Source organism: Chelonia mydas, chromosome 2 (assembly GCF_015237465.2).
Source record: "Chelonia mydas isolate rCheMyd1 chromosome 2, rCheMyd1.pri.v2, whole genome shotgun sequence".
NCBI lineage: Eukaryota > Metazoa > Chordata > Testudines > Cheloniidae > Chelonia > Chelonia mydas.
In genome coordinates this window covers 258,520,339-258,541,679 of record NC_057850.1, presented here as the reverse complement: position 1 = coordinate 258,541,679, position 21,341 = coordinate 258,520,339, and the positions used below count along the sequence as shown (strand labels likewise).

Sequence of the window (21,341 nt, the reverse complement as noted above, 5' to 3'; positions counted from 1 at the left end):
TCATCCAGACCCAGGCACGTAGGCTTGGCAACCAGAGCCCCCATTAACTCCAGTGATCAGCTTTCTTTCAGGGACCGAACTGTGGAGGGAGAAGCCTGACTTTAGACACCTGGGTTGGAGCAAGCTGGTCCAGAGACGCCCTGCACCTACCGATCGTGTGTGTGTGTGTGTGTGTGTGTGTTTGTGTAGGGGGCATAAGTAAGGGCACAGTGAGGGCAGTGGCTTCAGCAGATATTACTGAGCATGCTCAGTCTGTGTGAGCATGCTCAATACAAGCCAAACAGTTAAATAGGGGAGGGGGGGAGCGAGCATATGACTCCCTCCCACCATGCCTCACCTCTGAGCTGGTCTTAGGGGCTATGAAAAGGCGTCTCCACTGCCCTAGGCAACACTTCTGCAGGCATCCGCCCCGCCATTAGGAACCATTTCCTGATACTCAGGCGCCGTCCCCCTTTTCTTGGTGTAATCCTATTTCCTCCTGGGGAGACCCCCGCGGAGCACCCCGAAGAATCCCTCGCCCTCCTTGGTGTTCACAGCCTTCAGCCACTTGTAATCTCTGTGCTTAGCCCAGCCAGCCACGTTGTCTGGCCTATAAATCCTTCAGCTGCTTGTCTCCGTCTCCCTGGGTGCTGTGGGCTGATGGACTCTTCCCTCCTGCTTGGTGACCTGGTGCCTAGGGAGCCCCCTGCGGTTTTGGCTTTGACTGCCCCTCTTTGCTTTGACTGCCCCTCTCTTATCCTGCAAATCCCTTTCCTACCCACCCCCGCTAGGCTGAGCCAGCTCTCAGCATGTCCTGCTGGCTTTTGCTGAGCTGGCCCCTAACTGGTGGCATGGGTCCCGTTGCAGGTGCAACACCCAGGATTACATCTGGCACAAGGGGATTCGCTGCGAGTCCATCATCACCGACTTCCAGGTGATGTGCGTGGCCGTGGGCTCGGCGGCACTCGTGGTCCTGCTGCTCTTCATGATGACTGTCTTCTTCGCCAAGAAGCTCTACCTGCTCAAGACCGAGAACAGCAAGCTGCGCAAGACCAAGTGAGCGGCCTGGGGAGTGGGCAGGGTGCCTGGCGGGGAGGGCAGGGAGAGAGCCGCATGGGGAGAGGGCTGGCAGGATGCGGGAGGTAGTGGGAAGGAGCCCAGCTGGCAGCTCACAGGAGAGGGTCCATGTGCTAATCAGCTTGTACCATGCCCACCTGGGGCCCCACAGGAGATGACCTATCTGCTAGCTTACAGGGAGTATGCTGATCGGGAGAGCACATGCAGCTAACCTGGAGAGGGGCATCCACTTGTCTAACCCATGGGGAGTGGGAGGGTACCTGAGCACATGCCAACCGGCCCATGGGATGCCAGTGAAAAATGGAAGGGCACCTACCTGCTGTCCAAGGGGAGTGACTGCCTGCCAACCCCCAGGGGGCATTTCTGCCCCCTGGCCCTGCCAGCTGGGGGGTGACACTGTGGAACAAGAAAGCTGGCTGTTTTTAGGCCATCTCTGCTCCCACCTTTGGCCCAGTTGTCCCCAGGGTCCGTCCTGACCCACAGCGGTGGAGCAAAAGACTGGCATGTGTGTATACATGCCTTTCATCCAGCAGGGTCCCCACATGCCATGCACCTGCTGTTGAAGTGCAGCCACCTCTGGGGTGGGACACAGCAGTTATAGAGACAGTTATAGAGTCCGAGGCCAGAAGGGACCACCGGATCATCTCATCCGACCCTGGTATGTCACAGGCCACCAGCACCGCCCTGCACCCGCACACTAAACCCAACCACCAAAGTATGGCAGCCCTAAAGACACGCAGCTTGTGCCACAGGGGGACAACTGGCAGGCCGGGGGCGCGGTTGGACAGGGCACAGCAATACTGTGCCGCAGATTAGGACAGGAATGACACTGTCCTGTTGAAACGGCCGGGGCAAAATGTGAGGTTTGAATGCGGCCAGAGCCCTGTGGCTGACTCCCCTGGAACAGCCTGCAGCCAGCCAGTGTTTGGGCTGCATTGGAAACTCTTGGGGTGTTGGTACTTTCCGTGCTCCTGGGAACCCCTTTCCTAGCGAGGGATCAGTGTGAGCAGAGAGCAAGGCACTGCCCTGCGTCTGCCTCTCACAGCGTGTGCTGACTAAGCCCAGCTAAGGGGGTGCTGGAGCTGGGAAAGCCTAATCTGTGTTATAAGAAGCACACGGGGTCTTGTATAAGAGAGAAGGCAAATACGCCATATTTATTAAAAATACAACAGTTAGCCTATGCTTTTTCAGTCACACACACATACACAACGTGCACACAGTCCTGCCAGTTGATGTTTTTATAGTTACCAGTCTGTTGTAGCTCGAGTCAATCTAATGGCCAGTTAGATTGAACATGAGTGAGGAGCTGGGCTCTGTTGGTCGCGATCCGATACTCCGAGGTTTTGGCAGGACTGAACGCAGAGTTCCATGGCAAAACACCCCATTTTTATAGTTGTAAATTCCCATTTGAGTCCACACATTTTGCAATGTCATACTGTAATCGTTAGTCCTTAAGTGGTGTTAATCTTGGGGTTTTCTGCTGTTATCATTTGATGGTTATTGTCGGGCTTCCCATTGTTATCTCCCATTTGTTGTCTTGCCTTCGGGGGTGCCTGCCTCACCTCTGAGGTTGTCAATGCTGCTAACATGTTTAGCATCGGATACAATGGATGTTTTCTGATTGTCTCCTGGTGTTTCCAAGTCTCTCACTTTTCTTGACCATCTGCACATTTGTAATGGCTTTCATACCGTATCTTTTCCTGATGCATGCATTCCTCATTCACACAAACAATCTCTCACAGAGAAGACAGCAGTATTTTATATTCAGCAGAATAGATTGTAAATTAAACTTCACTAAATCTCAAAACAGTTTACATTGTGGCTCAGGCCTTCAACATTTCTCTAATCTATTTATCATACAATACAAAATCCTGTCTCTTACTTACTAAATTTTATAACAGGTCCTAATTGTAATGCATATGGGAAACAGGATCCCAGTCTCAGACAGTCATTCCTTTCTGTTATTCAAAAAGAGTGGCTGGCAGAATGAAATCAAAGTTTACCTCAATTCTTATAGTACAATTATAAAATCCTGTCCTTACATCTGGACTGGAGTCAAGGAGCTTTGAGAGGAAAGAGAGAGTTCTGAACCTTCAAGCAGGTGTCACTGGAAGGAAGGAGGAGCTCACAGTTACTGGCAGACTCCCCTAGCAGGACTGTCGGGAATGGTGTTGCACAGCAGGGTGTAGGGAGCTCCCCAGAGCCCCAGTCCCAGCAGAAGTCTATCAGGAATGGTTCTGACAGGTTTGGTCACAGAGACCCCCTTGGGACTGTCATGTGATGTGCTGAAATTACCTCTGAGCCTGTTTTCCCTGCCAGCTTGGGACTCCAGAACCCTGCCTTGTTGAGCCAGACACACTAGTCTGCTGCAACACAGACCCAGGTCTGAACCACGGCCCCAAAGCTGCAGTCTTTAACTGAAAGCCACTCAGCAGGTTACCTATCTCCAGCACCCAGACACCCAGCTCCCAATGGGATCCAAACTCCAAATAAATCCGTTTTACTCTGTATAAAGCTTATACAGGGTAAACTCATAAATTGTCCGTCCTCTATAACACTGAGAGATATGCACAGCTGTTTGCTCCCCCAGGTGTTAATCACTTACTCTGGGTTTGTTAATAAACAAAAGTGATTTTATTAAGTATAAAAAGTAGGATCTAAGTGTTTTCAAGTAATAACAGACAGAACAAAGAAAGTTACCAAACAAAATAAAAAAAAAACACGCAAGTCTATGCCTAATACATTAAGAAACTGATTACTGGTAAAATCTCACCGTCAGAGATGTTCCAGTAAGCTTCTTTCACAGACTAGACTCCTTCCTAGTCTGGGCCCAATTCTTTCCCCTGGTACAGTCCTTATTAGTTCCAGCTCAGGTGGTAACTAGGGGATTTCACATGACTGCAGCCCCCTTTGTTCTATTCCACCCCCTTTTATAGCTTTGGCCCAAGGTGGGAATCTTTTATCTCTCTGGGTCACCACCCCTCCTTCTGAATGGAAAAGCATCGGGTTTAAGATGGAATCCAGTATCATGTGACATGATCACATGTCACTGTAAGACCTCATTCTTCTTTATCCACCTCATGTACACAGGCAGGCTTGCAGGTAAATAAACCCATTCTCAACCAGTTGTCCTAGTCAACGGGAGCCATCAAGATTCCAAGCCACCATTAATGGCCCACACTTTGCATAATTACAATAGGACCTCAGAGTAATACTTCATATTTCCAGCTTCAGATATAAGGATGATACATTCATACAAATAGGTTGAACACACTCAGTAGATTATAAGCTTTGTAATGATACCTCACAAGAGACCTTTTGCATGAAGCATATTCCAGTTACATCATATTCACACTCATAAGCATATTTCCATAAACATATGGAGTGCAACATCAAAATGGTGTCACACAGCAGGGTGCAGGGAGGTCCCCAGAGCCCCAGTCCCATCAGGAGTCTATCTGGAATGGTGTCACACAGCAGGATATAGGGAGCGTCCCAGTGCCCCGATCCCATCAGGAGTCTATCTGGAATGGTGTCACACAGCAGGGTATAGGGAGCGTCCCAGTGCCCCGATCCCATCAGGAGTCTATCTGGAATGGTGTCACACAGCAGGGTATAGGGAGCATCCCAGTGCCCCAGTCCCATCAGGAGTCTATCGGGAATGGTATCGCACAGCAGGGTGTAGGGAGCGTCCCAGAGCCCCAGTCCCATCAGGAGTCTATCGGGAATGGTGTCGCACAGCAGAGTGTCGGGAGCGTCCCAGAGCCCCAGTCCCATCAGGAGTCTATCGGGAATGGTGTCGCACAGCAGAGTGTCGGGAGCGTCCCAGAGCCCCAGTCCCATCAGGAGTCTATCGGGAATGGTGTCACACAGCAGGGTGTCGGGAGCGTCCCAGAGCCCCAGTCCCATCAGGTGTCTATCGGGAATGGTGTCGCACTTCAGGGTGTAGGGAGCGTCCCAGAGCCCCAGTCCCATCAGGTGTCTATCGGGAATGGTGTCGCACTTCAGGGTGTAGGGAGCGTCCCAGAGCCCCAGTCCCATCAGGAGTCTATCGGGAATGGTATCACACAGCAGGGTGTAGGGAACGTCCCAGAGCCCCAGTCCCATCAGGTGTCTATCGAGAATGGTGTCGCACAGCAGGGTGTCGGGAGCGTCCCAGAGCCCCAGTCCCATCAGGAGTCTATCGGGAATGGTGTCCCGCAGCAGGGTGTAGGGAGCGTCCCAGAGCCCCAGTCCCATCAGGAGTCTATCGGGAATGGTGTCACACAGCAGGGTGTCGGGAGCGTCCCAGAGCCCCAGTCCCATCAGGAGTCTATCGAGAATGGTGTCGCACAGCAGGGTGTCGGGAGCGTCCCAGAGCCCCAGTCCCATCAGGAGTCTATCGGGAATGGTGTCGCACAGCAGGGTGTAGGGAACGTCCCAGAACCCCAGTCCCAGCTGCAGGCCCTTGCACTGTTTCCCCATGCAACATGCGTTCATCCACCCACCAAGGAATTCCCCACGGCGCAGGAGGCAGTGGCTGGGTTGGTAGTGGTGCTGAGTAATGGGACAGCCCCATGAGATGCAGCATTGGGCTCCCGCCCGGCGCAGCTTCACACTCCAGAGCCCTGCGGAATCCCTGCCAGCGCCCGTGAGTTATGCAGGCAGCCGGCGCGCTGGGCAGAGGGCTGTGTGGCCGGAGAGCTGGAACAGTTTCGTCCGTCGCTGTTATTCTCATCAGCTAGTAAATTTCCTGGGTGAAATCCCAGACGTGCGTAGCAGTAAGCGAGCCCCAGGAGCAGGCTCTTCCCCCTCAGTGTGAACAGCCTCAGCAGGGAAGGCATTGGGATCAGGCAGGAGGGGTCGTGGGGTGTCTCTGACTCCCTCTGGCTTGGGCTTGTGACCATCTCAGCAGGCTGAGATCTCTGCCAATAAACAGAGTCTGGGTGGGAAACCTCCCAGAGAAACCGCAGTGGTGGGGGTGAGTCAAAAAGCGGTCACTTACCGCTGTCAGTACTGAAGCAATGCCCTGTCGGTGCTAGGGGGCGCTATGCTGCGGGAGGTGCCATCTTTTGAATCAGCCATGAAACAGGTGCTGACAATTTGTGACTATTGAAGATCCCTTGGCATTTTTTGGAAGAGTTGGGGTGTGACCCCCGCAGTGTCCTAGTCAGAGTCCAGTCTAGATAATTAGATTCTGCCTCTCTAAATCCTCTGGCAGTGTTAACTGGAGAAAGTATTCTTCACGTCTCGTGCCAGGCTGTTGGATAGCGTTGCTGTGTGCTGTTCATCAGCTGATGCCGCCCACCCCAGAGGTGGCTGCATTTCAGTGAGTGGGCGCTTTGGAGTCTTGAGCTGCAAGGCTTTATAGAAATGTCATTCATCACTGTTACCCTGCAACATTTTTAATAATTTAACATTCTTTATAAACATTAACTAATTAATCTTCATGGCCCCCATGGGAGTTGGAAGTTATTAAACTTCTCTGGTCTAAATTATGCAGGAGATGAGATAAAGATGAGCCCGTCCGACCTTAAGATCTATGATTCCCAATGTTAAAGATGGAGAAACTGAGGCACAAGGCAGCAAAGACACTTCTGCAGCAGTTTGTGTCGTCACTGGGCTTAGAACCCAGGAGTTCCTGACTCCCATTGTTGCTTGCTTGCTTGTCTCTTGGGCAAAGGGCTGTGTGCCAAGCCATACATCTGTTAGGGGCGGCTCTCAGCTTGTGTTAGCAGGGTAAAGGGATGGGGCAGCCTTACCACTTCCCCAGCCCCAGTGAGTTCTGGAGCGCAGGAAAACAGCCTCCCCAAAAATGATCCCAGCTCCTCAAGAGAGACCCAACTGAGCTTTGCCTTTGCATGCCCAGACTGTAGATGCATGTTACTCTCTGCCCTGAAGAGACTGGAGAGGAACAAACTGAGCCAGCTGCTGGAGTCACCCCCCCACCCCCGATCCCATGAGCATCCATTTATTGGCTTTGTCGACCTCTGATTATACCCCCAAGCAGCGCGGTGCTGGAGTGCAAAGGCTCATAGAATCCCCACTGCACGCAATGGACGAGCTCAGCTAGAAAAAAGAACAGGAGTACTTGTGAAGTGAGCTGTAGCTCCCGAAAGCTTATGCGCTAATAAATCTGTTAGTCTCTAAGGTGCCACAAGTCCTCCTTTTCTTTTTGCGGATACAGACTAACACGGCTGCTACTCTGAAACCTGAGCTCAGCTAGATTCCCATCCCCCTGGGCCAGGCAGGAGGGCTCCCTAAGGAGTGGTTAATTAATGTTTGTAAAGTGCCTAGTGTCTTTATTAGGAAGTGCTTTGCACTGCCTGGTTTGAATGTCCCAAGCGATGGGGGGCTCACCTGACTTCCCCCGGGAGCCTATTCCACAGCCCAGTCTCGCCAGTCACGCCTCTCTCCTAACACTCGGCCTCATTTTTTCCCTTTCTTAATTTCATCCCATTGTTCCAGCTGGTGCCCCACAGCCCCTGCAGCCTGTTCATTGGGCCCTCTCCCTCCGTGGTGGGTGCACCCTGCAGGATCATGCAGGCTCTTCTCGCGCATTCCGCCAGGGCTAGACTTCGTTAGCTCTTCGTCCCAAAGAGCCCAGCAAACTCCGCAGTGCACAGGACATGTTAATTGCTTCAGCCCTCCCAGAAATGCAGCCAGCTCTGGGGTGATGCCGAGTAGCTGTTAACAGCGCAGAGCAACATGGCACAACAGTGTAGCGCAGGCAGTGAAGAATTCAGCAGCGAGTGAATCACAATCCTTGGCGGTTCATTAGCACTCTTCACGTCTTCAGAGCACTTCACAGGCAGTAACCATTTTTGTAACCCCCATCACTGAGGTCATTAAAGATTATTCCCATTTTACAGATGGGGAAACTGAGGCATTGAGGGGACATGATTTACCTTAAAGCTATGAAGAGGGTCATTTTCAGAGCAAGGTTTAATCCGCACGATTTCCTAGCTCCGTAGTCTTGTGTGCTAACCCCTCAGCCATGCTGACTCTCGGCTTGAAACACAAGAGGAGATTAAGAGGAGCGGGATATACATTTCTTCCATTTGAATTTAGCCAGGACACTCGGGGTTCTCACCCCAGCCCCTGCACAGTGGGACCCAGGGTTATTAATGAGCAGAGATGGCCAGGCCCCTGGGTTCCTGACGCTGTCCACAAAGTAGCCAAAAGGCACGAGCTCACACGTGCTTGCCAGCCTGCCCTCGGCTCCATGCTTAGATGCACCCACCCTCTGCGGCCCTTTGGGATGAGGCACTGATGCAGAGGTGGGTGGAGGTGGCATAATGTGGGTGACCCTGGGGAACGGTATCCCCTCTCCCCACTGCAGGGAGCTGGCTGGCTGACTGGTGTCCATTCAGGGCTTGGGATTCTCATTGGGATGAAAGAGGCTCTGTAAATTGGAGTTGCTCCTTTCAGATCTAAATCCAAGCTCTAAGGGAGCCCAGCTGCCGGGATCAGTGCCTAGCTGCTGCCCCTCTGATCCATGCCTGGGCAGCCTGGGAACTGCCTTGGACTCTCCCGCTGAATGACTAGGGGGTCATGAGGCCAGCCTGCGGGTCAGCACATGCTTGCAGCACTTTTCTCTCATTCACCAGCACGAATGCAAACGAGTCAGGCCCCGGGCCCTGCCTGAATGCACAGCCACAAAGCGGGCATCCCTTCCGCCCCTCCTCCAGGGAGGCGAGGGAAAGAGCTTTGCAAAGCCCTCAGCAGCTGCTGCTCTGCATGGGGCTTCTTAGCCTGGCAGCAGCAGATGGTGTTTTGTCCATTCCCAGGGCCAGGAGCCTCTGGGGGAAACCCGGAGGGACAGATTCCACCAGTCACCATCCCCTGGGCCTCAGGTCACCCGGGGGGTGCGGGGGGGAAGGATGCTGGCCATCAGTCCAGCAGCTTCATCCTGGCCGCTTCTCCTGACCTGTGTCAACGTGCATAGAGGGGTATGCACCAGAGAGGGGTGTGTGCACGCTTGTGAGGGCGTGGAGAGAGTGTGTTAGTGTCTTGGGGGGGGAGGGGTGCACACCAGTGTCCATGGACGAGTGTGCAGTGGGGGGACAAATGCCTACCTCAGGGCAGCTGCCTGTTGAGTACCCCGCCTTGTGGCCAGAGGCAGTTTTGCAGCAGCCTGCCTCTGTTTCCCCTAAAGATCTCCACAGTCTTTCTCATGGCTCACAGCTCCCCTCCCCACCCCCCCCACAGAAACTATTCAAAACAATTTGCAGGCCACAACACGAAGGGTCACGCTCAGCTCTGGCTCTTCTGCCCCAGTCTGCTCCGCACAAAGCGACCCCCCTCCCAGCCCTTTCTAGCCGGAGCTAGGCCTTCCTGCCTTCTCCTGCTGCCCACCGCCCGCTGTTCTGAGGGAGAAGGCAGGTGACAGATCTACTGCCCTTCTGCCGAGATCTCCTTCCAGCTGGCCTGCCCCACCCTGTCCTGGGCCCTGAAAAGGAGGGTGTCCTGGGTTTTCCCATCCCACTACTAATTCCCCGGGGCTGCTTCCTCTCCTCCAGCTTCCGCCATTTCCTGAGCCATTGTTCGTTCTATTGTTCCTGGAACGGGTTCTTCTGGGCCTTTCTAGGCTTAAAGGGCCAGTGTACCCGTTACAGTGCCCATGAGCAGGTATAGGTGCACGCACGTGCACGCCTGGTCTAATCGGTGGAGCTGTGCATGCGGCATAGCGTGTGTGGGGACACTAGTGTGTGCATGGAAGTGCAGCGATGCGTTCAAATTGATGTAGGATGGGGGGTGAGCATATGGGCATGCAGGCTGGCTTGGGAGTGTGCCAGGCGAATGAATGTGTGCAAATGGGAATAGAGGTAAGGGTGCAGATGAGTGTATGTGTGTGTGTGTATCCACCAGTGTGTGAGAGTGTGCATGCATTTGTTCATATACCAGTGTAGCTGTGTGCACAGGCCAGTATGTGTGAGTGTGACCGTGGCGAAGGTCTGCGTGGGCAGCGTGTGGGGACGGGACACCAGGAGACGGCACTAGCACGGCCCCATCTCCGGCGCTGCCTGTCCCGCTCCCTGCTGTTAGGGGGTGTCCCTGGCATGAGGCGCCTCCTCGCTGGACGGTGCTGTCACTCTGTCCTAGCTAGCGTGCATGAAGCAAAGGCCTCTGGGAAGGTGCTGGGGGTGAGATGGGTGGAGGGCCAGGGCAGGAAGATGTGGGAGCTGGGCGTCGGAGGGGAGGGTTGATTGGCTCGGCATGTGCTCCTCGCTGTGTCGTGACTGTGCTCGTGGGGCCTGTTGACTAATAGCCACTGGCTAGCATGTACATATGTATTATCCTCATAATTCTTCCCACAGTATCTATATCCCAAGCATTTAAATATACATATTGTACTTATGGAGGCCCACCTGGCCGGCCCCTGTGTCATAATCCTGAACATTGATGCTAAGTATCCCATAATTCTTTGCATTGGCTGAGGTAGGCCTTGGCTTGACTGGCTAGGCAAACTGTCGGTATCAGGACAGCTGATTATGTCTTCAGAACACCAGGAAAGGAGCTGCCCACACAGACCACGGTGGTGCTTTCATCCCCCATAGCACCTGTAAAGTACGTGTGCGACACAAAGCTAAGGGTACGTCCCCCCCAGGATACATGGGGCACACCAGGCTACCAGCACAAACATGGCGAAAGCTGACTGACTGAATGACGGATGCGGTACCTTTTCCTAGTAAACAAGTAGGGTATGAAAGGCTGGCTTCAGGGCGTGGCTTTGGGCAGCCCGCCTTCGCCGTAAGGTGAATGGAACGTCGCTGCATGGGACGGCTTTTCCAGGGCCCGTATCATGTAGAACCTTTTCCCTGTACCATACTAATCAGTGTGATATTTGGTCTCTTGAGTATATTTCCTAACCGAAGTGTGGCCAAGCAATTGACTGTACGACTGATCACCAGGCTGCTGACCTCTCTCCATTTGTGTCTCCTCTCCCCGCTGGCAGGTACCGAACGCCGTCTGAGCTCCACAATGATAACTTTTCCCTGTCCACGATTGCCGAGGGCTCCCATCCAAATGTAAGGAAACTTTGCAACACCCCATGTAACCTCTCCCCTCATGCCCGTGCATTGGCTTACTATGATAACGTTATCTGTCAGGTAACTCGTCTTCTTCATGTCTCCCTCTTCTGCATGCCTCCCCTTCCCCACAGCCTGCGCTGGCCAGGGGCTGCTTCAGAGCGCACATGGCACAGAGATCGGGGGCCCTGCGGCTAGTGGTGCCAATAGGCTGGCACTGGATGGGGCTCTGGTGAAACCCCCTTGCCCATCTGCACAGGCCTGACCCTGGGAGCAGTGCAGAGGGGAGCAGAGGTGTAGGTGACTCCCAGGCCCCTGTGATAGGCTGCCCAGCAGGACGTGGCAACATGGCACGGACTGTAACCCCACCCATGAGTGTTGGGAGCCCGGGCAGGAGCCTGCGAGGCAGGACAGAGGGTGGGAGCCAGGAGGAGTTTCAGGTTTGAGGAGAGGGCGTGCAGGGGCTGAAGATGTCCGAGGTTCATGCAGTAAGGAGGGAGCCAGCACCATGGAGGGGCCGTGGGGAGGGAATGCAGAGTTCAGAGCCCTGCGGGGGGGGGGGGGGGGGGGGGGGAGAGAAAGGGTTTGCCAGGGGTGGTTACTGGCTCCAGGGGGGCTGTCCAGCAGGCCGGGGCCATGGACTCACTCTGGGGACCCTGACACAGACATGGGCCTGAGTGGGGCTGCCACCTGCTGAGGTTTTCCCAGGACTGCCCTGGGCAGTGTGGAAGGGTGCTCAGCACGCACTGCCAGCCAGCCAGCCAGTGTTGTGGGCTCGGGACCACCCCAGATCTCCCGGTACTTCGTACCTCAGAGGTGGCAGCCGCAAGCCCGAGTGAAGCCGCCAGGTGGAACGTCCTGCTCTCCCTCCCGCCTTCTCACTGGCGGTGCCCAGAGCCGCCCCTCTCCTGAGGCAAAACCCAGCACAGCGATGGAGGGAGTGGGGAGAAATCCCCATTTCTCCACCCCTGTTCCCTGACACTGAGTGAGGCCCCTGATCTGCACAGGCTCTGGGAGCTTGCCCTGCTGGAGCGGGACCCCCTGCTCGGCCTGCGCCTCGCACTCTGAAGCAGCCTCCGTCAGTGCCACAGCTCTGCCAGCCAGTCCAGTCAGCGTCTCCCCCTGTTGCTCATTTCGGCTTCTTCCCCTGCCCTCCCTCTGTCGTGTCCATGCTCACGTGGGAGGGCTGTGCTGGCCTGGATGGCAGGACGACATGGCTTGTCTGTGTGTGTCTCTGTGTGTCTGTGAGTGTCGCTCTCTCCAGCAAAGTGCCGTGGGGCCTGTGAGGTTCTGAGGCTCTGTCTGGGGCAAACCCTATCCCATGTCTCGGTACCTCGCTGGCTGTGTCATGGGGGGTGGCCCCTGAGAAAGGGACAAAGTCCCCAAGGCATGGGCATGGGGGGGATTCTGAGCCTTGGGTGTTGTACATGGAAACAGGGGTCTCAAGCCCTCAAACGGGCAACACAAAGCCCTGAAATGGGAGAGGCTGAGCTGACTCATGACACGGGAGAGGCGGTGGGATCCAGCACCCCCAACTGTGGGGCATTGTGGGCACCATGCCCTGAACTGCAAGGCATTGTGGGACCCTCTGTGTGTGGGACACTGTGCCCCTAACCGTAGGACTTTGTGGGACCCTCTGAGTGCGAGATATTGAGGGACGCTGTGTCACCATGGGTGGGACATTGCAGGGTCCTGCCCCTCCATATCTGGGATGATGTGGTTCACTGATCCCTGAAATCCAGGGAGCATTTTGCCCCCACGCCCTTTCTCTGCCCTCCCTCTGGTTCCCTCCCTCTCTCTCCCATTTCCCCGGTGCCCCCCACTCAGAGCAAGCAGGATGCCTTGGGGAGTGAGTGGTGCTGACGCAGCAGCATGGGAGCAGGAGGCAGCCAGACAGGACACAGCCAAGGGCAGGGTGCCTGAGAGCTCCTGCATGCCCCCCTCCAATTTCCCAACAAAGGTGTCTTACTTCAGGAGGCCACTCTTGGCCTGTCCACCTGGGCCCAATGGGTTTGCATCCTGCTGTATCCTCCAGAGGCTGTGCTTCCTCTCTGTGCCTGACCAGGGGCACCACCGAGCTCCTTACTCCCTGTCAAAAAGGGAGCCAAAGAAGCAAGCTGCAGAGCATGCCCAGCTAAGGGCAAGTACAGGACAGATGCTCACCCAGAGCTTCCCCTTTGCCTCTCGGTAGGAAGGTGTTGTAAGGTTAGGACATGGGTGTGGAGAATGCCACCATTGGGGGCTAAAACTAACCTGTTATCTGTAGGTCTCCTCTTCCCATCCCCTGACTCACACCTGAAAGTGAGCACTGAGACACAAGCCAAAGTCTCTGGAGCCCTGGGCAGCACTGATCGCAGATAGTACAGGGGCAGCCACAGTGCCAGAGCGTGCACAGTGCTTTAGACAAGACTCAGTGAGAGACCGCCGCAGACACCGGGTGACAATAGGGGAGGAGGACAAGGGTGAGCTGCAGCGTTTACTGCGATTAATCTAGCTCTTCTAATGATCTGAAGCTTTGGGTAGGACAGAGAATGATGCTCACTCTTCTATAGCTCCCTTCACTGGGGATCTCAAAGCACTTGGCACACACTCCCACAGCACCCCTGAGAAGAAGGGGATGGATATACACGGATCACTTCACCCACCACTGAAATGCAGCCCTTTCTGGGGTGGATCCCAACACTTGATTGACAGCGCACAGTAACACTGTGCAGTGCAGCTATTTGAGGCTAGAAAGTGCAGTGACCCCTCCGGCTGATATTGGAACAGCACTGCTAGATTTCAGTCCATGGGGGTTTGCACTTAACCTCCAGAGCTCAAAAGCACTTCCGCACAGTTGGAATGATATTGCCTTATGTTTCAGAGGAGGAAAATCAGAAACAGAGAGAAGCCAAGTGACTTGCCCAAGGTCATTCCGGGAGGCCAGTATCAGGGTTGGGACAAGAACCCAACTCTCCTTATCTCTCACCCCTCTCAACCACAACTGGCCTTCCTGGGTCCATAGCCATTAATCTCCCTGTCATTAGGGCTATGCACTAACCCTCTGAGCTGAGTGGTTCACAGGGGGCAGGGAGGAGAGGTCCTGAGGGCTCCCCTAGAGAAATGAAGGAGCCATTCATTTCCCCACTCCAGGGTGGAAGACATTGGCCACATCTTGAGAAATATGAGAGAAACTTAGCAGTACTAATATATGGGCCATTTGGCATCTGGATTGTGAGGCTGGGGGACTATCAACCATCAGTATAATCAAGTCTTCTGTCTTCCCCACCTCCCCTGGCTGGATCCATTGCTTCCCAGCTCCATCAGCTGCCTAAGTTGGCTGGGTAAGGAGCTGTGAATGGGAGATGGCCCCCTTCTCCTGACTGCTCTGCAGATCAGCATCCTTCCTGGTCACTGTTACATCCCATGGGCTTGCTCCTGCGTGATGGGAGTTTGGCTCAGCGGAGAGGAAGGAGTGCAAGGATCAGACCTGTTCCAGCACCTCCCAGGTGTCTTTTCCAAACCCCCTGCTCTGGCTTTGAGCTGCTTCATTTGCTTTCTTTCCCTTCTCACCAACACAAACAAAGCCTTGCAGCAACGGCAGACTGGATAGCTTCAAGGACTGGTTCCAGATGGTGGCACCTTCCCCTTCTAGGGCCTAGCTTTGAATCCTGTCTAGTGGCTTGTGGGAAGCAGGCTGGGGGGCGTCTGGGTTTCCCCATCTCAGAATCACCACCACAGCTCACCATAGGTTTGAACTGGCCCAGAGTGGGGCTGAGGCAGGCAGATTGGCAAAGTGAGGTGTGTGAGAGGTTAGGGGGCTTGCTGGGTGAGAGTCTCTGGCCTGTGTTATATAGGAGGACAGACCAGATTATCACAGTGGTCCCCTCAGCCTTAAAATGTATGAATCTTCCACTAAAGCTGTCCAGGCTGTACTTGTCCTGTGCACACAGAGGGGAGTTCAGTCTCCAGGGTATTAACCTAGTACCTTCACCACGCTCAGTTAAATGGGGGGGAAATTGGTAAGGAGAAACTGGCCTAAAGATGAGTATTTTGTGACATGAGAGCTACCACTGGACAGATCTGATCAGGTTGGAGCACTTGGAGTCTCAGAATTTGCATCTCTTCGCCTCTCGTCGCACAGCTACATAAACATAGTTACTCAATGTGCAAAGCATCAATGATTGGGATGGAATTTACTTAAGCCTGCTGGTTGAATGTGCTACTTTGAGTGTGTCACGTGATTAGCTAACCCTTCTCTGGGGTCTTGGCATGCAGCCAGTTTCTCAGCGTAGCACCCGCTAATAGATACGAATTCATTATTTGTTGCATTTGTTTTTTCATCTGCAATATGTTGGATACTAAAATACTGCAAGGAGCCTGCAACTGCCGAGGCCTTCATTGTGCTGCCTATCATGGCCACACAGAACTTCGCAGCAGCACTGGGGACAGAGCTCAGATCCTCCTCCTCCTCCTCCAAAAGCATAGGCTCCAAGGAGAATCTCCTTTACCTGCTAGAAGTATAGCACCTATGACACACAGCAAAGCAGTACTGATTCCATCCAGTAAAGGGCAGTGCTGCAAATACGGTATTGACCTTTCACAGGGCTGGACTCATGTCACCCTCTAGTGGCTGGAGGTCTGGAAGCGATGTTAGTTGCTACTTATGGCCTTCTCCCTTTAGTTCAAGTGAGCAGTCCAGAATGCCTTTCGATCCAAAGCTACCAGCTCATGCCTTACTAGAGGCAGATTCCTCCTGATTTCTGGAGTGGTTCAGGGCACCATGCTCATGCGGAGGTAGCAACCTTCCCGTCAATGGACTTGATTCATTGTCTGTAGAATTATTATTATATGGAGTGCAGACTAATCCCCCAAATCCCCGAGGGAAATGATGGTGCAATGGTTGGGCAGCACAGCAGAGAGGCAGGGTGGTAACATGTCAGCGCGGCAGGGTCAGCCGTTAAAATCTCTGTATCCAGGGGAGGCAGGGGTCGGAAAAGCAGAGGCTGTTGCAAATGGGAGTGGAGGTAGCAGGGCAGAGTGGGGCTGAAAGGCTGTGGGAGGCAGGACTGGCACCGCAGGTGGTGCTGTGGGTCAGGAGTGAGGCGCCTCGGCAGAGCTGGGGAAGGACCCAGAAGTGGAAGAGCAGAAGGGCTGCCGGTCAGGAGCGAGGTGCATGGGCAGAGGTATGAGCTAGCCCAGAGCTGCTGGAGGCTATGTCAGCCCCCAGGGGAAGACCTCTACAACATTCATGTGATAATGTAGATTTTACAGCCCAGAGGGACTCCCGGTGTGGCAGCAATATGCAAAGGGCATCTGAAGGGGCTTGAGCAAGATGGTTAGGCTCTGCTGTTTGGGGCCCCCAGAAAGATCCCCAGGAGCTCTTCATGCTCCCTCCGAAACAGCAGCTCCCTCCCGAACACCCGGCTCACAGCCCGCCAGATGCCTTGCCTGCACCATCCACAATGCTGGGGCCAAGCCAAAGAAGCTCCCCCAAGACCAAGGGGCTGGTGAAGAACCCCGGCCAGCTCCAATGAGGGTGTGGCATTGGAGTATTTCTCAGCAGTGATTATTTTTTTTGAAGAACATAAGAACAGCCACACTGGGTCAGACCAAAGGTCTGTCTAGCCCAGTACCCTGTCTTCTGACAGTGGCCAGGGCCAGATGCCCCAGAGGGAATGAACAGAACAGGCAATCAAGTGATCCATCCCCTGCCGCTCGTTCCCAGCTTCTGCCAAACAGAGGCTAGGGACACCATCCCTGCCCATCCTGGCTACTAGCCATTGATGGACCTGTCCTCCATGAACTCATCTAGTTTTTTTTAACACTGTTCTAGTCTTGGCCTTCACAACATTCTCTGGCAAGGAGTTCCACAGCTTGACTGCGTTGTGTGAAAAAATACTTCGTTTTGTTTCTTTTAAATCTGCTGCCTAGTAATGTCATTGGGTGACCCCTAGTTCGTGTGTTACGAGAAGGAGTAAATAACACTTATTTACTTTCTCCACACGAGTCATGATTTCATAGACCTCTATCATATCCCCTCTTAGTCATCTCTTTTCCAAGATGAAAAGTCCCAGCCTTATTAATCTCTCCTCATACAGAAGCTGTTCCAGACCCCTAATCATTTCTGTTGCCCTTTTCTGAACCTTTCCCAATTCCAGTATAAGAAGGGGGGAAGGATAGTGTACAATGCCGGGGCTGGGAATCAGGGCTCCCAGGTTCTATTCCTGGTTCTGCCGCTGACCTGCCGAGTGACTCTGCCTCAGTGTCCTCATCTGTAAAAGATTAAGGTGATGACACTGGTGACCTGTCTCATCAGAGATTTAATTCCTGTGGCTTACCTAGCAGTACCAATTCGTGCAGGGGCAGATACGTTCATTGTTAGTCCCTCTCCGCACTTCGTAAAGGGCTTTGATATCTGCAGGTGGAAAGGGCTCAGTATGATTGTTCATTCGGGGCTGCAGCATCCTAAATCTTACCTCCCCCCGAAGGATGAGTGTGTGCGTGTGTGTGTGTGTGTGTGTGTTGAGGGGGACACAATTCCCCAGCCCTGCCTCTCACCTTCTCGAAACTGAACCCAGCTCGGGCAGTCTCCGTTGCTGTGACAGGATGCATGACGGCAGCAGGCCCCTAAGGCAGGCAGGGTCCTTTGTATATGCTCCGTGGCTTTCAGCGCTGAGAGCAAAGCCATGTCGTAATTCATTGAGAGCAGATTTAAGTCATTGTGGGTTTGTTTCAAAGCTGAGTCACGGGGTCTCGTGGTACTACACGTCCGAGAGGATGGCAGGCGGGATGAGCTTGGGTGACAGGCCGGCTGAGAGCCTTCTACAGTGATTCACAGCGAGGGAGCCCCTCTGCTCCAACTTGTGGTGGTGTTACTCCTGTGTAATCACCCCCTGCTGCCTCAGTGCTCTGCTACTAAAGAGGGGCAGGATTTTTCTGGCCTCCATCAGAGCCCCCTCTGTAACCTCCCTTCTCCCTTCTATTTTCCCCTCCTTCTTTTCTAGGATGACCCCAATGCTCCCCACAAACTGCAGGACTCTCTGAAATCCTGCATGAAAGAAGAGGAATCATTTAATATTCAGAACTCCATATCACCCAAGCACGATAATGGGAAGGGCGAACAGGATGAGTCCGGTGTGAACTGTCTGCAGAACAACTTGACATGAAGGAAACTGAAAGGAGGAGAGAGAGAGCACACTCCATTTCCTGTTGTACAACTCTCATTTCTAGTAACTGTTTGTCATATTTTTTTCCCCTGGCTCCCTGGCATGCTTTGGTGTATTTTGTACAGAGAAAAAATAATACAAAAGAAGAATCAAAATGCTCTTCTGATGAATTGTGTCCGTTGGGTTGTCTGGTATGTGCCCTGTCTGTATATTGCTGGGGTTAGTTCCACGGCTGTGATTTCTAAACCTTTGCTGTTACTCAACTGACATTTTTTGTACTTTTACCCAACTTTTTTTGAAATACGAGTTAAAAACAAAAAAAAGAAAGATCTTGAAATAAAACATTTTTTTAAAGTTAAACCACGTGGTTGCCTCTCGCTGTTGTGTGGGCGCGCCAGATTGTAATCCCTGGTGCAGAGATGGAAAAGGTCAGATAGGTCATTGATAGGCCAAGATTGGCTCCTGTTTCCAAGGGGCTGCCCATTTCAGTGCTCAGCACGTTTCGATTACTCATCACAAGTAACCATTGTAAATGTAGCCCTTGGTGCTATTTGTATATCGACCGTGATAGCTCTGAATATATTTGTAGGTATTCGCCAAATGGATTTTGGGTGATAACCCGCCCCTGTCCATAGATCCAGCACAAAGTCTGGGCAGCACTAAAGTCCTCAAAGTAGTGGTGCGTTGATCTTGAATTGCACCTGTTTTGAAAAAACGTTAGTGCATGGATTGGCAGCAAGCTGTTCACTGCATCTAGTTGCTATCCATTAGTCATGGGCTGTGCTAACCCAGTCAAGTCACATTATATTGTTTCTGCCTCTTACTGGCAGACTGAAGCATGTTAAACAGAATAACAAATAGCAGCTAATGTCCAGCCGAATGGTACTGTCTGACACCCTGCTGGGGTGCTGATTCCTGATTCACATGGAGCAGCCCCCTGTGCAGAATTCCCAACACAACTTCCTCACGGCGCCTGTGGAGGGCTCCCCACAGCTGGCGAGGATCCTGGAGAAATGTTTTTTAGAAGGGGGTAATTTCCTGAGGTCCTTACTCAGGAAAAGCTCTTGTTGGCTTCAATGGGATTTGGCCTGTTGGGCTTGCTTGGTTTGCCTAGTAGTGCCAGGGTGGAACTGAGTCAGAGCCTCAATTCACTCCATTGCAAGGTGGGGGCCCTACTGCACCTTTATACCGTTCATCTTGGCTCAGGTTGAGAGTGTGTTTGTGATGGCATTGGGAGCTTTGCCCTTCATAAAGCCTTCCGGATCAGGCATGCGGAGGAGAAGCGCACGCTCTCATACTAGCATTGCCATGTCAAGCCATTTCCCATATTTGCCGCTGTCGTCAGCTACTGGGGTGGGGAGGGGAGAGAAGGCTGGATGAAGAAAGTTACCAGGCCGGTGCTGATGAAACACTGCCAGGAAGGCAATCAGTGCTGCACTTCACTGCGCGCTACGGCCTTGGGCACGCCAGGTGCAGCTGAAGAGAAGCAATGGGAAGGGAAATTCAAATGACACAGAGGGCCCTGAGCCTAGTCAGTTCTCTTGCCCCTTCCACAGTGGAGTCAGTCACACAGACGATCACTCCAAAGCCCTAGCTCCAGCAATAACCCCTTCTCCTTCCTCCTGCTGTTGCAGGTAATTGGACCTAAAGGATACACCCGGCTGGTCCAAAAAAGCCCCACCAGTGCTATCAAGGTAGGAAACTTCATGCCCAGGCGCAAGGCCATTGGAGTCTTCTTAAGCACAGTGAGGGGTGAAGTGTCAGGACAAACGCACATTTTAGATGCCTCAGCCTTTGGATGCCCAACTTCAGACACCCGCAGGGATTGATTTCAGAAGTGCTGAGCGCCCAGAACTCTCCCTGCAGTCAATGGAAGTTACGCGCTTAGGTAGCCCATGCTGTAGCCGTCAGAATGATTTCTCTCTCTCGCTCCTGCCACACTCAGTACCTCTCTCATGCTCACCCCATATATTCCTGGGCCCCCATTTGTCTTTTGTGCGGATGCTGTGCTGCCCCCTTACCTACTGGAGGCCTGCAGCCAGCCCTCTGCCTTATTTTGAGGCAGTTCTCTGGCCTGAGTTGTACAGGTGGTCAGACTAGATGATCACAATGATCCCTTCGGGCCTTGGAATCTGAAGCTATGCTGCGGGGGTCCAGTAGCTGTTAGGTGTGCTCAGCGCATGCCTAAAGGATCAGACCCTCTGGCAAGATAGATATTCCTCCGACTAATTTGAGAATTCGGTGGAGGGGTCTTCGCATATGCTAGGAGGCTCAGCGGCTCGTTAGTTGTGGGGTGGTGTCAGGATTTAGGCTCTTTCATGGCTGCTGACCAGCGGAAACTTAAGACACCTACAGGACTTAGGTGCCTACGGGGTTAGAAGACTGCTGAATGCCTAAATGGGGGACTTAGGTGCCTAACAAGGTAACGAGACACTTCAATACCTTTGAAGATGTCTCAAGGTGGTCATCTAAAATCAGAGGCTGCTTTCTGTAAATGCCAAGCATAATGAGAATGCTGAATGTGACGCCCTTACTCATCCAGATGAGCACTAGGTAAACTTTTGGTTTTGTGTGAAGTACTATGTACAGTGAAGATGACCTGTTACTAGATTTTTTAAATTTTTCAAACTATTATAATAAATTATTATTATTCCCAAATACTTTTCTCTCAAACTAATCTTCAGAGAGCGAGAGAGAGAGAGAGAGAGAGAAAAAGTTCATAACTATTTGCCCCAAGCCCACTAGTTCGGTCAATGTCACTCTCTATTCCAGTGACAGGAGTGTTTCCAGACAGCAGCTCACAATCTTCTAATGTTGCCAAACCGTTACGTAAAAAGAAATTTTTTTTTAATAAATGGAATTGGTACTGCTGAGTGCCTCATCATTACATTTCAGTTATTAATGTCCTAGTTTCCTCCCCCAGATTAAGTCCAGGGCATAAGGCAAAGGGTTGCTCCTGGATTTTTCACCCTGTTGATGCTGAAGGAATTCAATCACTTGAGCAGGATAATGAACCGGAACCATGTTGCCTGGTGTTGAGAAATGGTGATGTACATAATGTCCCTTAGGTGCACAAATAAGGAAGACAAGAGCGTGCAGGCTACATTAGACAGAGGATGTGACCAGA

The 21,341-nt window shown here is 52.8% G+C and overlaps 1 protein-coding gene across 1 annotated transcript in view; it reads left to right on the top strand.

The window, feature by feature from the left end:
* Window positions 1-18,574, top strand: part of CSPG5 (chondroitin sulfate proteoglycan 5) — a 37,938-nt gene extending 19,364 nt beyond the window's left edge. Inside the window, exons 3-5 of the mRNA XM_037891336.2 lie at window positions 847-1,035; window positions 10,994-11,066; window positions 18,053-18,574. Of these exons, the coding sequence (XP_037747264.1) occupies window positions 847-1,035; window positions 10,994-11,066; window positions 18,053-18,214 (424 nt within the window). The 3' untranslated portion in view covers window positions 18,215-18,574. The remainder of the gene's footprint in view (window positions 1-846; window positions 1,036-10,993; window positions 11,067-18,052) is intronic.
* Window positions 18,575-21,341: the final 2,767 nt, after the last annotated feature.